The sequence below is a fragment of the Staurois parvus genome, unplaced genomic scaffold (assembly GCF_062004578.1).
Source record: "Staurois parvus isolate SC_StPar_1 unplaced genomic scaffold, SC_StPar_1.0 ptg000095l, whole genome shotgun sequence".
NCBI classification, from domain to species: Eukaryota; Metazoa; Chordata; class Amphibia; order Anura; family Ranidae; genus Staurois; species Staurois parvus.
The window spans coordinates 59,529-75,320 of NW_028317891.1; the positions used below are offsets into that span (position 1 = coordinate 59,529).

At 47.8% G+C, this 15,792-nt stretch overlaps 1 protein-coding gene across 1 annotated transcript; it reads right to left on the bottom strand.

Moving 5' to 3' along the window:
* Positions 1 to 332: 332 nt before the first annotated feature.
* On the bottom strand, positions 333 to 15,562 carry LOC149468034 (protein kinase C eta type-like). The gene is made up of 4 exons (XM_089670773.1): positions 15,447 to 15,562; positions 6,845 to 7,169; positions 4,351 to 4,479; positions 333 to 2,504 (listed from the first exon to the last, which is right to left on the bottom strand). Exons 1-4 carry the CDS (start codon positions 15,521 to 15,523, stop codon positions 2,496 to 2,498), a joined length of 540 nt encoding a protein of 179 aa, XP_089526899.1. The 5' UTR covers positions 15,524 to 15,562; the 3' UTR covers positions 333 to 2,495.
* Positions 15,563 to 15,792: the final 230 nt, after the last annotated feature.

The following is a 15,792-nucleotide window of genomic DNA, read 5'->3' on the forward strand; positions in this document are numbered from 1 at the left end:
TTGGACAAGGGTAGCAGTCCACAGCTGTCTCCTGTAACTTGGCAGCAGTCTGTTAGATAGAAAAAAAACAAACGGACACCAATATTGGGGGTAGGTATTGCAGCAAGTGATCACTCATGCCTGGGAAATTTTTTTGGCCCCACTATTACCAATGCTGGGGGTTATGGCCATTCTTGGGGAGTTTACTGGGAAAGAAACACAGAAGAGTGATGGCAAAAAAAAACACCAAGTGGTCCATGGAGTCTGCGCCAAAGTGAGATTGTGATTGCACACATACAGTTGTGTTCAAAATAATAGCAGTATGTTGAAAAAAGTGAATAAAGCTGAAAATCCTTCTAATAGCTTTTATTTCCATCCACACAAATGCATTGGGAACACGACACATTCTATTCCAAATCAAAACATGAAGAAAAATACATCAAATTTGTGTTGTTCCTCTTAAAAAATGGAAGAAAAGTGAATATTAGACGGTTCAAAAAAATCGCAGTGTTTGTATTCTTCTTTACAAACTCAAACATTCACTATATAAACTGAGAAATGTTTGAAGATTTTGCTTTCCTTTGAATGACTTCATGAATATTTGGTTGTAGTCGCACTGTTTCTGAGAACTGCTGTACATCTGTGTTGCATGGAGTCACCCAACTTCTGGCCCCTGTGATCAGGTATTCCAGCCCAGGATGATTGGACCACATTCCACATAACGGCGTAGTGTTCTACCGACAGTGACCTCTGAAACTGTGGTCCCAGCTCTCTTCATGTCATTGACCAGCTCCTCCCTTGTAGTTCTGGGCTGATTCCTCACCTTTATCATCAGTGATACCCCACGAGGTGACATCTTGCATGGAGCCCCAGTCCGAGGGAGACTGACAGTCCTCTTTAGCCTCTTCCGTTTTCTAACAATTGCTCCAACAGTTGATCTATTTTCACCAAGCTGCTTGGCAATTGCCCCGTAGCCCTTTCCAGCCTTGCGGAGGTCCACAACTTTGTCTCTGGTGTCTTTTGACAGCTCTTTGGTCTTGCCCATGGTAGTAGTTGGCGTCTGACTGACTGTGGGGTGGACAGGTGTCTTTAAAGAGCTCAAACAGGTGCTACTAAGTTAGATGAATGAGTGGAGTAGAGGTGGACTTTTTGAAGGTGCAGTAACAGGTCTTTGAGAGCCAGAATTCTTGCTGTTTCTCAGGTGTTCAAATACTTCTGTTCAGCCGTGCGAGACAAATACATTCTTTACAAATCATACAATGTGATCTCCTGAATTTTTTTTTAAAATTCTGTCTCTCAGAGTGGGAATGCCCCTACAATGTGAATGTCAGACCCCTCCATGATTTCTAAGTGGGAGAACTTGCAAAATCGCAGGGAGTTCAAATACTTCTGTTCCTCACTGTATGTATCTATCTATCTATTATCTATCTATCTATTATCTATCTATCTATCTATTATATCTATCTATCTATCTATCTATTATCTATCTATCTGTAGCTATATCTATCTATCTAAATATGGTGGAACTCCATGGGGGGCGCAGGTGAGGTCAGAACAGACACGGGGCTGAACCCTGCGCCCTGTGCATAGTGCACTCCTGAACCCTGCGCCCTGTGCATAGTGCACTCCTGAACCCTGCGCCCTGTGCATAGTGCACTCCTGAACCCTGCGCCCTGTGCATAGTGCACTCCTGAACCCTGCGCCCTGTGCATAGTGCACTCCTGAACCCTGCGCCCTGTGCATAGTGCACTCCTGAACCCTGCGCATAACGCACTCCTGAACCCTGCGCCCTGTGCATAATGCACTCCTCTTTCTATTGGAGATAAGTCAGTGTTATCCTCTGACTCCTCAGAGGTGCTGCCTTATCAGACCCCTAAACTTTCTGATGATTCAGAGGAAGGCAAACCCCCTCCCTCCCCGGTAAGATGGTCTCCAAAAGGGGAAAAAAATTCCTTCCTCACCCCCTAAGGCGATCAGTTCATCCGTGAGTGATCAGGCTAAGCTGGGCCTCGACGTCGGTTGCATATTTGCGTACCATTTGCAAACAAACGTGCTGAGAGCGTGCGCCCTGCGTGCTCCCAGCGCATGAGTCAGAGTACCACGGAAAGGTCCCAATCTCTCCTTGCGATTGGGACCTTTCCGATCATGTGACTGCCATGACAGCCAATCATGGCAGTCACATGACCCTAAACCCCACCCGCCTCCCGGAGTCAGAAAACCCCTAAAGGGCCGTGAGGCTCTGGCTTGAAGGGGTTAATGTGCAATGCATACTAGCACATTCACCATTACCTTGCTGGTGAAGATTTTTTTTTTGTTAAGACTTAACGTGTTAATATATATTTTGACTTTCCATGCAAATTCATGGCCCTGATTTTGTTGGTGGAGAGATGTCCTTAGCTCCTGTTTCAGAGTTTCGCTGATGTAGGAATAGTCTTTGAATACATGCTTGCCCTTTTTCCGAATCTCTGTCTTTATTGGCCATAAATTCCTCCATCTTCATAGTAAATTCTTCCAGTTCATTCAGTCTCGAAAGAGAAAAAAGGACATTCATCAATATTTCTGACTATACAGAAAATGGTGACAAAGCTTGGTGACCCCCAACCCTCCATGTGCAGCAACGTATCCCTCCTAGATTGTAAGCTCCCAGGATCAGGGCTCTCCTATCCCTCTTGTATTGTACTGTATTGTTGCTGTATTGTCTCCCGTTATATTGTAAAGCGCTGAGCAAACTGTTGGCGCCATAAATCCTGTATAATAATAATAATATAAATCCTGTATAATAATAATAATAATAATAATATAAATCCTGTATAATAATATAATAATAATATAAATCCTGTATAATAATAATATATAAATCCTGTATAATAATAATATAAATCCTGTATAATAATAATAATAATATAAATCCTGTATAATAATAATATAAATCCTGTATAATAATAATAATAATAATAATAATAATAATATAAATCCTGTATAATAATAATATATAAATCCTGTATAATAATAATAATAATAATAATAATATAAATCCTGTATAATAATAATATAAATCCTGTATTATAATAATAATATAAATACTGTATAATAATATATAAATCCTGTATAATAATAATATAAATCCTGTATAATAATAATAATAATATAAATCCTGTATAATAATAATAATAATATAAATCCTGTATAATAATAATATAAATCCTGTATAATAATAATAATAACATAAATCCTGTATAATAATAATATAAATCCTGTATAATAATAATAATAATATAAATCCTGTATAATAATAATAATATAAATCCTGTATAATAATATAAATCCTGTATAATAATAATAATATAAATCCTGTTTTATAATAACAATAATAAAAAAAATATAAATCCTGTATAATATTAATAATAATAATAATAATATAAATCCTGTATAGTAATAATAATAATAATATAAATCCTGTATTATAATAATAATAATATAAATCCTGTAAAATAATAATAATATAAATCCTGTATAATAATAATAATAATATAAATCCTGTATAATAATAATAATAATAATAATATCGTATCCCAGGAAGGATTATGTATCCCCAGCTCCCTCTAGTGATCACAAGAAGCATTACACTGCATTAACACCCCCTTGATGTATATCTAATGCCAAGAATAAAAATGTCATTTATTCCAGGTAATTCTTAGATGTGGAGGCTGCATTCATTTTCTTTGTTTCTGTCAAGATAAATACATTATCTTCAGGTACAGAAAAATACCTGTTAGTCCTGTCAGAAATCCAGAGACCTTGTAAGTTCCTATGCCCTGAACTGAGATCTCCTTGTTATCAGCTTTGTCAGCTTGTCTGTGAACTACAAAGCAACACCCTCTGTGTAATGGAGATAAGGAGAGGTAAAGGTGTTTGTAGTTCTAATCAGGCTAGGATGACAACCAGGGGTGGACTGACAACTCATGGGGCCCACGGGCAATAGGGGATCATGGGGTCCCTGTGTCCTCGCCCACACTCAAACCACACCCAAAAAATCCTATGAAAGGTACCAGGGACATCTCATGGGGGGCCCCCTACTGACCCTGGGCCCTCGGGCAGTGCCCGAGTACCCGAATGGTCAGTCCGACCCTGATGACAACACTTCTTCTCTATAGATACAGTCAGCGTTGTCATCCCAGGACAGGAAGTGTGTTATTGGCACCTGACACCTTCACAGCGCTTGACACCAATAATAAACAGAATTCATTCAGACGAGTCCCCAGACCATGTGACCAAATGTGAGAATTCTGTACAAAAATACATCTTAAATATTGCTAAAAATCGCCCCTCCCCCCTAACATACATGGACCCCTCCATTATACAAATACTTACTGGTTTTGGAGCAAATGCTGGGGGTGACTTTCCTTGTTCCACCGCAGTCCAGTCAATCGTTTTGAAGAATGGGCGCTGTCTGATGTCCCGTACCAGCTTTGCCCGCGTATGGTGGTCTCGACATAAGAGCTGTAAAAAAGAAAGATATATGATAAGAAACACTGGAGAACAATACTATGTGACCAGCAGAACTCCCCATTGTAATATTGGATTCTGACAGTGACATATTTCAGCTTCCTTGATTTTGCTTCTACACCCGTCACTATGTGCTGATGGGATTATTTGTGTCATGTTCTCTTATTAGATGTTGTAAACTCGGTTTTTAAATTTTACCTACAGCTGAGCTTATAATAAAGATTGCCTGTAGGTACAATGAATGTCTCCTAGACGTGCGCTGCTTACGAGATATTCTCTCTTCATTTAATCCGGCAAATACCCGTGCCGTTCTACAGAGCTGTGTGCTGTGGCCTGGGACTCCCGCGTGCATGTGCGGGAGTGACGTCATCGCGACCCCGCCTGTCAGAAGGCCGGAGCTCACAGACCAGGAAGGAAGACGGGTGAAGATGGAAGCCATTATTACCGCTTTAACCCCTCGCCTACAGGGCACTTCTACCCCCTTCCTGCCTACCGGGCGCTTCCGCCCCCTTCCCGCCTACAGGGCGCTTCCGCCCCCTTCCCGCCTACAGGGCGCTTCCGCCCCCTTCCCGCCTACAGGGCGCTTCCGCCCCCTTCCCGCCTACAGGGCGCTTCCGCCCCCTTCCCGCCTACAGGACGCTTCCGCCCCCTTCCCGCCTACAGGGCGCTTCCGCCCCCTTCCCGCCTACAGGGCGCTTCCGCCCCCTTCCCGCCTACAGGGCGCTTCCGCCCCCTTCCCGCCTACAGGGCGCTTCCACCCCCTTCCCGCCTACAGGGCACTTCTACCCCCTTCCTGCCTACAGGACACTTCTACCCCCTTCCTGCCTACCGGGCACTTCTACCCCCTTCCTGCCCCCCGGGCACTTCTACCCCCTTCCCGCCTACAGGACACTTCTACCCCCTTCCCGCCTACAGGACACTTCTACCCCCTTCCTGCCTTCTGCGCTGTTGCCCTTTGAATGACAATTGCGCAGTCATGCAACATTGTACCCGAATGAAATTTTTATCATTTTTTTCAGACAGATAGAGCTTTATTTTGGTGCTATTTAATCACCTCGGGGATTTTTATTTTTTCCTAAACAAACCAAAAACCACTGAAAATTTTGAAAAAAAGTTTTAGTTTTTGTTTTAAAATTTTGTAAATAAGTGATTTTTCTCCTTCACTGATGTGCGCTAATGAGGCTGCAGTGATGGGCACTGATGAGGAGGTACTGATAGGTGGCACTGATGAGGAGGCACTCGTAGGTGGCACTGATGGGCATTGAAGGGCATCACTGATGGGCACTGAAAAGCAGCACTCATATTTGGCACTGATAGGTGGCACTGACTGGCACTGTGGGGTGGCACTGATAGGCAGCACTGACTGGCACTGACTGGCACTGAAAGGCAGCTCAGATGGGCACTGATATGTTGCATTGATGTGGCACTGATAGGCACTTGGCACTGACAGCTGGCATTGATGGGCACTGACAGGTAACACTGCTGGGGCCACACTGATCATCATGGCACACTGATCATCAATGCTCTGATGATCAGTGTACATGTCCTCTCCGAGGAATGCCGATTACCAGCTCTCCTCTTGGGCTGTCAGCACATGAGGAGAGAAATCTCGATAACCGGCATTTCCCTATTTACATGTGATCAGCTGTGATTGGACACAGTTGATCACATGACCGAACCGAACTCTTTGGCTCTTTCCGTTGATCGGTGATCCGCTGTGTTCGAGGGACACAGCGCACCACCGATCGCCACGCACTCCCAGAGCCACGCATGCGCGGTTAGAATGGGAGGAGGTCATATGACGTCGTCCCAGAACGAGAGAACCGCCTTGCCCCCGTCATTAGCTTATATGGCGGGCAGGAAGCGATTTTTTTTTTATTTAAGTATTTATTCATTTTCCATATAAAATACCTATTTCTTCATTACTCTCATATAACATACATAACCATCAGTTATATCCCTTTCTATCTTTACTCCCATTACCCCCCCTCCCCAAGGGCGGGAGGCGATTAAAGACAACCTCTACTCTGCACAGTTTACTTCACCAACCTCCAGCCCTGTAGGAGGCGCTCTAGAGTTCTGCTTTTACCTATACTGCTTCCCCGACTTCACCCGATGCCCTGGTGTGGGACACTAGTGGAGCTCCCCTCCGCCATTTACATTTCAGAACTCATTGGCTGAAGGACCAATTGATAGGCCCAAAGACCATCATCGGGGGAAGGGGGGAGGCTTATCCTTGTGCAAGTTTTTACCTCCGAAGAACTTGTAATTTCCAGAACATACTTTTTAGGGGGTCTGTGTCAGTAGGGGAGCGCAGTACAGGAAGAGGATGAAACAGCTGAAAGGTGAAAAGACTTACCTCTGTCTGGAACGATCCAAATAGATGAGTAATACACCGAGTGTTCCTGTGCTTTATCAGTACAGGACGTTCTGTAGTACAAGTAGTGGGACCACATTCAAGGAGCATCTTCTTTTCAATGATCTTCACGGCCATCTTCTGTTGAGAGGTGACATGGGAGGCCAACACCACCTTCCCAAAGGCCCCCTTTCCAAGCACTTTATGGAAAGTGAAACTTTTCAGTGATAGTCTGTGAGTCATCCTCCATGCACTGCTGAGTGTGTTCATCCAATTGCTGGGCTTTGGAGTTTCTGAATATTGCTCTCTTTTGCTGTCATTTTTTTTTCTGGAGAAAGGAAAAAAAACAATTATTTTTAATTCCTGCTATTTACAAATCATTTATTGAAGTTACATGGAAACTGTGGACATTTGAATGCATTTGATTACTGGCCTCCACTTAGTATCCTCCATCCCTCTCTACCAAGCCCTCCACCAGCCTCCATTCAGTGTCCTCCACCCCTCTCAATCCCTCCACTGGTCTCCAGTGTCCTCCACCCCTCTCTGCCAATCCCTCCACTGACCTCCACCCCTCTCTGCCAATCCCTCCATTGGCCTCCATTCAGTGTCCTCCATCCCTCTCTGCCAATCCCTCCATTGGCCTCCATTCAGTGTCCTCCACCCCTCTCTGCCAATCCCTCCATTGGCCTCCATTCAGTGTCCTCCATCCCTCTCTGCCAATCCCTCCATTGGCCTCCATTCAGTGTCCTCCACCCCTCTCTGCCAATCCCTCCATTGGCCTTCATTCAGTGTCCTCCATCCCTCTCTGCCAATCCCTCCATTGGCCTCCATTCAGTGTCCTCCATCCCTCTCTGCCAATCCCTCCATTGGCCTCCATTCAGTGTCCTCCATCCCTCTCTACCAAGCCCTCCACCAGCCTCCATCCCTCTCTGCCAATCCCTCCACTGGCCTCCATTCAGTGTCCTCCATCCCTCTCTGCCAATCCCTCCTTTGGCCTCCATTCAGTGTCCTCCACCCCTCTCTGCCAATCCCTCCACTGGTCTCCATTCAGTGTTCTCCACCCCTCTCTGTCAATCCCTCCACTGGTCTCCATTCAGTGTCCTCCACCCCTCTCTGCCAATCCCTCCACTGGCCTCCATTCAGTGTCCTCCACCCCTCTGCCCATCCCTCCACTGGCCTCCATTCAGTGTTCTCCACCCCTCTCTGCCAATACCTCCACTGGTCTCCATTCAGTGTCCTCCACCCCTCTCTACCAATCCCTCCATTGGCCTCCACTCAGTGTCCTCCACCCCTCTCTACCAATCCCTCCATTGGCCTCCACTCAGTGTCCTCCATCCCTCTCTGCCAATCCCTCCACTGGCCTCCATTCAGTGTTCTCCACCCCTCTCTGCCAATCCCTCCACTGGCCTCCATTCAGTATCCTCCACCCCTCTCTGCCAATCCCTCCATTGGCCTCCACTCAGTGTCCTCCATCCCTCTCTGCCAATCCCTCCACTGGCCTCCACCCCTCTCTGCCAATCCCTCCACTGGCTTCCCATTGCCCAACGAATAAAATTCAAAACACTAACAATAACATATAAAGCCATTTATAACTCCGCCTCAAATTACATCACCAATCTTGTCTCCAAATATCACCCAAACCGTGCTCTCCGCTCCTCACACGACCTCCTGCTCTCTAGCTCCCTTGTCTCCTCCTCCCATGCTCGTCTCCAGGACTTCTCCAGAGCTTTCACCATCCTCTGGAATTCAGCAGATGGGTGGTCCTCCATCTAAGGGATGGTGGATCATAAAACTAGGTAGTGTGAAGCTGGTGTGGGTGGTCCTCTAAAAATTCAGAGTTAGGACCATAGAATCTCGGGGTGCCGTGATGTGGCTGACATCCACCACCAGGACGGATCATTGCTGCATAGTGGAGGTCTGCACACCTAGAGGGATACAACAAGCCTTGAAAAAGGGGGACCCCTAGAGGACGAGGACCACCCACACCAGCTTGACACTACCTAGTTTGATGATCCGCTATCCCTTAGAGGGAGGACCACCCATCTTCTGACCTTCTCCATATCTGATGACATCTGGATTATTTTCATAAGGCACAATTAACATGCGCGTCCGGTGAGTGCGTATTATCTTTACCATTATTGCACGGATACCAGGTCCAGAGTCACCAGAGCGCAAGAGTCATTTTACCCGGTTTACATTATTTACACATTGGAACTTTTGATATTTATTTATTGGATGAGAAGACCTGGCTCACACGTTGGGCCTCACATTAGCTGCCAGAAAAATAAAAAAAACCTGGCTCACCATAGGCATTCCAATTCATCCCAAATGTGTTCAGCAGAGTTGAGGTCAGGGCTCTGTGCAGGACACTCCAGTTCCTCCACACCAAACTGGTCAAAATATGTCTTTATGGAGATATTGGTCGAGAAGACCTGGCCCATTCCAGTTCATCCCAAATGTGTTCGGTAGGGTTGAGGTCAGGGCTCTGTGCAGGACACTCCAGTTCCTCCACACCAAACTGGTCAAACTATGTCTTTATGGAGATATTGGTCGAGAAGACCTGGCCCATTCCAATTCATCCCAAATGTGTTCGGTAGGGTTGAGGTCAGGGCTCTGTGCAGGACACTCCCATTCCTCCACACCAAACTGGTCAAACTATGTCTTTATGGAGATATTGGTCGAAAAGACCTGGTCCATTCCAGTTCATCCCAAATGTTTTCGGTAGGGTTGAGGTCAGGACTCTGTGCAGGACACTCCAGTTCCTCCACCCCAAACTGGTCATCCATGTCTTTATGCACAGGGGATAGTCAAGGGGGGAACAGAAAAGGGTCTTCACCAAAATGTTACCAAAAATGTGGAAGAATATGATTGTCTCCAATGTCTTTGTATTACTGGGACCCTTCACTGGAGACACCTGAATTCCATCAATGGTGGGGGGGGGGGGGGGGTCATACATCACCGGCTGCATCAGCATTAACCACTTCAGCTCCAAAAGGGTTTACCAACTTTGTGACCTGGCTTTTTGCTATTTAGCACTGCGCTACTTTTAATGGGAATGTAATGCTGTACCCAAATTACGTTTCTATCTTTTTTTTCACACAAATGGCTTTTTTATGGTATTTAGTCACCACTGAGGTTTTTATTTTTTTGTTATATAAATGAAAGCAGACCCAACATTTTTGAAAAGAAAATATTTTTTACTTTCTGTTATAAAACAAATCAAGATTTTTTAAAAAATCTAATTTTTTTTCATAAATTTAGACCAAAATGTAGTCTGCTACACGTCTTTGATTAAAACAAAATCCCAAAAAGTGTATATTGATTAGTTTGCATGAAAGTTATAGTGTCTGCAGTGGATGGGATATATACTGGAATTTTTATACTAGTAATAGCGGTAATCAGTGATTTATAATGGGACTGTGATAGCGTGGCGGTCAATCTGACGCTGACACTGGGAAGAAACTGACTAATGGCCACTGACATCTCCAGTGACACTAATAGACTGATCATTGATCATACTATACACCGTCAGTGTGCTAATGACACTGGCTGGGAAAGAGTTAACATTTAGGGGTGATCAAGGGGTTAACTGTGTGCTGCTTTTACTAATAGACCTGTTTGTCATCCCTGCACAGATCATTCCCTCTGTAGAGAGCTCTGTGTTACTTGTCAACACAGGGCTCTGGGCTGTGATTGGACACAGCCTACCAGCAGATCCCGGCCGTAAATTATTGGTTGACAGATTCCTGCTGTGTGCACTCTATACCCAGAAGTAGGGGCGGACTGACCATTTGGAAACTCGGGCACTGCCCGAGGGCCCGGGGTCAGTAGGGGCCCCATGAGATGCCCCTGGTACCTTTTTCATAGGCTTTTATGAGTTTGGACAAGGACACAGGGGCCCCATGATCCCCTATTGCTGGGGGCCCCATGAGTTGCCAGTCCACCCCTGTACAGAAGGCGGCAACACATCAGTACGTCGCTTTGTCTGTGCGGGCCGCCCCTCACATGGGGGGGTTGTCTAGAAAACTCCCAGCAATCAGTCAGCATTGCAGCCTTACAATATGGTGTCACCCTCTACAAAGTGACAGAAATGTGGAGTCGGAATTACAGACCAGCAGGAGATTCTCAGAGAGAATCTTCGGTAACAAACACTTTTCCTAACGACAATGACTATTCTCCGCCCTTGTTTCAAAATTGTCTTTTTTTTTTTGTTTATAGTGCAAAAATTTTCAAAACCCGCTGACGTGATCAAATACCACCAAAAGAAAGCTCCGTTTGTGGGGGGGAAAGGACATGAATGTCATTTGGGTGCAGTGTTGCATGACCGCGCAATTGTCAGTTAAAGTAACTGAGTGGCATAGAGCCTAAACCGGCCTGGTCAGGAAAGGGTGCAAATCCTCCGAAGACAAGTGGGTATTCTTCTATGGATGGAGCTTCCTGGAGGAGATGATCGGTGTACTCTCTGATCGGTTAGATTCCACCGTGTAATATCGGGTGATGGCGGTCTCCTCGTGTCTGTGTCTGTACAGTGCACAGCTTCCTCTGGTTGAGGAGGTCTACAGCCTCTGTCCCAAAGGACTCGGGATCGATTTCACTTTCAGTGACACCAACAATGGGGCTCATCTTTCTCCTGCTCTCTTCAGTGTCCCGCCAGGCCTTAATTTGTCTAAAATGAAGCAAAGCATAGAGGTATAGGTCTGACACCACCAGCCATTCGGTGACGCCACACCCATATCACCACGCCCACTGTTTGCCACACCCCTATGTAACCGGCCTGTAGCACACTGCACACACCCCATTTCATTTTCAGCCCCTCCAAATTATTACCTATGTACTTCCTGTGTGGTCACAGGGACAGGTGTGTGTGTGTGTGGGGGGGGGGGGGGTGTTTTGTATGTGTTTGGTGTGTATGTGTAGACATATTTGTGTGTGTTAGGGATAGGTCACACTAGCGGTACTGTTCACTGGCAAGGGACAGGATCATCATGAGGATTGAAGGAAATACTCCACTAGCTCCTTGTATTGGTCCCTCACTGTTAGGAAGAGCGTCCCCATTGCTCCATCACCGATGAAACCACCACAGGGAGTCCCTTGTTACTAAACCTACCAGACAGGGCCCAGGTCAGCATTCACTCTGCTGCCCTGCCATTCTACATCCTCCTACTGACCACCGACGTACGAGGGCATTCTTCCTTCTAATGATCATACATTTAAAGAGGCGTTCTTCCAACTGACCACATATCTAAGGGAACATTCTTCCTTCGATGGACCACCGAGGTAAGCCACCATTCTTCCTTCTACTGACCAGCAACATAAATTAGCATTTCTCCTACTGACCACCCATGTTAAGGGTGAGCCACTCCGAGAGAATGGAGACCCTCATAATAAGACCTGATGGTGATCCACACAATAACAGAACCTGAGGGAGACCCTCCAAATATCAGATCCTGATGGAGAACCACATAATACTGAAACCTGATAGACATCCTCCTAACAACACAACCTAATGGGAGACCCTCATAAGAATGGACCCTGAAAGAGGTCCACATAAGGGAATCCAAAAGAGACCCTCATAATATTGGAACATTATGGAGACCCTAATTATAACGGAACATGGTGGTGTTCTTTTAAACACAACCTGATGGAGACCCTCATATTACTGGAACCTGGAGGAGACCCTCATATTACTGGAACCCTCATATTATTGGAACCTGGAGGGGACCCTCATATTACTGGAACCTGGAGTAGACCCTCATATTACTGGAACCTGGGGGAGACCCTCATATTACTGGAACCTGATAGAGATCCACATAATATTAGACCCTGGAGGGGACTCTCATATTATTGGAACCTGGAGGAGACCTTCATATTACTGGAACCTGGAGGAGACCCTCATATTACTGGAACCTGGAGGAGATCCACATATTACTGGAACCTGATAGAGATCCACATATTGGACCCTGGAGGGGACTCTCATGTTACTGGAACCTGGAGGAGACCCTCATGTTACTGGAACCTGGAGGAGACCCTCATGTTACTGGAACCTGGAGGAGACCCTCATGTTACTGGAACCTGGAGGAGACCCTCATGTTACTGGAACCTGGAGGAGACCCTCATATTACTGGAACGTGATAACGATCCCTATAGTGTTGGACCCTGGAGGAGACCCTCATTGTAATGCATTCTGTATATACGCACACACGGAGCCCTGTGATAGACACCACACTGTGCATTTGTTGGCATTTATCGCTGTATCCTCTGCAGGGGCTGTTGGGTTGCTGCACAATAAACATACATAGGCCCCACCCACATCAGCGTGCACGTGAACGCACATTCTGGCGCTCTTTTTTTCTGTGCATTTTGCACAACCTGCATAGGGCAGCCCCTTCCCTTGAAATGCCGCCCTACATGTGACAAACGCACCTCTTTTCGGGCGTTGGACTTTTGCGTTTTTTTTATTGGCGTCTGCTGGCTTTATTTGGGCTGCCATTAACAATGAGTGGCACCGTGAGCGCCATGCGCATTATTCGCGCGTTCCCAGCGTGCAAAGATGTGAAAGTCTCAACGATGGAGATAAACAAATACAAAACATTCTATAGATGAACATGACCTTCCCGGAGGTCTCCATCCTCATTATACGTCTTCCAGTCTGGGGGATTCCTATCACAGCTGCTGCAGTAATCCGTAAACCACGCCCACATGGCCACACCCACTTCTCGCTGCACTGCGCTATACGCACCACATTCTGCCCTGTTAGGGGTTGTCCTTCTTTGTCAAGTATGAAGTTGGGAGGTGTTGTGGGGACCCTCCTGATAGTGGACTCTGATGGAGACCCTCATAATACTGACACCTGATGAAGACCCTCATAATACTGGAACCTGACGGAGACCCTCATAATACTGGAACCTGACGGAGACCCTCATAATAACGGAACCTGACGGAGACCCTCATAATAATAGAACCTGACGAAGACCCTCATAATAATGGAACCTGACGGAGACCCTCATAATAATAGAACCTGACGAAGACCCTCGTAATAACGGAACCTGACGGAGACCCTCGTAGTAACGGAACCTGACGGAGACCCTCGTAATAACGGAACCTGACGGAGACCCTCGTAATAACGGAACCTGACGGAGACCCTCATAATAACAGGGCATGTATGGGTTGTGGAAGTCACAGGGCATGTATGGGGTGGGGGGGTCACAAGGCATGTATGGGGGGGATCACAGGGCATGTATGGGGTGTGGGGGGTTCAAAAGGAATGTATGGGGTGAGGAAGTCACAAGGCATGTATGGGGTGTGGGGGGGGGGGGTCACAAGGCATGTATGGGGGGGTGTCACAGGGCATGTATGGGGTGTGGGGGGGGGGGGTCACAAGGCATGTGTGGGGGGGGGGTCACAAGGCATGTATGGGGTGTGGGGGGGTCACAAGGCATGTGTGGGGTGTGTGTGGGGGGTCACAAGGCATGTGTGGGGTGTGTGTGGGGGGTCACAAGGCATGTGTGGGGTGTGTGTGGGGGGTCACAAGGCATGTGTGGGGTGTGTGTGGGGGGTCACAAGGCATGTATGGGGTGTGTGTGGGGGGTCACAAGGCATGTGTGGGGTGTGGGGGGGGGTCACAAGGCATGTGTGGGGGGGGTCCCAAGGCATGTGTGGGGGGGGGTCCCAAGGCATGTATGGGGGGGTCCCAAGGCATGTATGGGGGGGTCCCAAGGCATGTATGGGTGTGGGGGGTCACAAGGCATGTATGGGTGTGGGGGGGTCACAAGGCATGTATGGGGGGTCACAAGGCATGTATAGGGTGTGGGGGGGGTCACAAGGCATGTATGGGGTGTGGGGGGGGGGTCACAAGGCATGTGTGGGGTGTGTGGGGGGGGGGGGGTCACAAGGCATGTGTGGGGTGTGTGGGGTGTGTGGGGGGGGGGTCGCAAGGCATGTATGGGGGGTCACAAGGCATGTGTGGGGTGTGTGTGTGTGGGGGGGGGGTGTCACAAGGCATGTGTGGGGGGGGTCACAAGGCATGTGTGTGTGTGGGGGGGGGGGTCACAAGGCATGTATGGGGTGTGGGGGGGGGTCACAAGGCATGTGTGTGTGTGGGGGGGGGTCACAAGGCATGTATGGGGTGTGTGGGGGGGTCACAAGGCATGTATGGGGGGGTCACAAGGCATGTGTGTGGGGGGGGGGGTCACAAGGCATGTATGGGGTGTGGGGGGGGTCACAAGGCATGTATGGGGTGTGGGGGGGGTCACAAGGCATGTATGGGGTGTGGGGGGGGGGTCACAAGGCATGTGTGTGTGTGGGGGGGGGTCACAAGGCATGTATGGGGGGGTCACAAGGCATGTATGTGTGTGTGGGGGGGGGTCACAAGGCATGTGGGGGAGGGGGTAGGCCGAACTCTCTGTGGATGACATGAGGACGGATCTAGGTGGTCTCCCCTCCCCCCTTGAATCTGTGAAGCTCACCAAGGGCCCCTCTCCGGGCCTGAGGACCACCCTATCTGCTCTATAGAGGCCCCGTACATCCGGTTACAGAGCGGAGGGCGGACAACTCCTAGCATCCCTGGGGCGGCCTGCACTCCATTCGCATGGTGACCGGACCTCACCTTACAGCAGGCCGCGGGCCCGGCGGTGACGTATCGGGAGGGGGAGGAGCTCCGGGAACAGGCCGCACACCGGGCATCTCCGCTCTCTTCCTCCGCGTAACCTGCGATGCTAGGCGTGTCTCTGTCCAACCCCGCCCACCTACGGCACCGCCCAGGACTAACCCTTCACCGCCTTCCACGGAGAGCAGCTGACCTCTTATTGGCTGCTAACAAAGGGGCGGAGTCACCAACATTCATATCTAATTTCCTCTAATAATACATCGGTGTCACTGGGAGGAATGCTCCTTACCGGGAGCGGACTGACCAATGGAAACTCGGGCACTGCCCGAGGTCAGTAGGGGCCCAT

Coding starts and splice junctions, on each gene's coding strand:
- LOC149468034 (XM_089670773.1), bottom strand. CDS start 15,523: ATGCCCGGTGTGCGGCCTGTTCCCGGAGCTCCTCCCCCTCCCGATACG. Junction 7,170..15,446: donor GGCCCGCGGCCTGCTGTAAG/GTGAGGTCCGGT, acceptor TCCTTTCTCCAG/AAAAAAAAATGACAGCAAAA. Junction 4,480..6,844: donor TTGGATCGTTCCAGACAGAG/GTAAGTCTTTTC, acceptor TCTTTTTTACAG/CTCTTATGTCGAGACCACCA.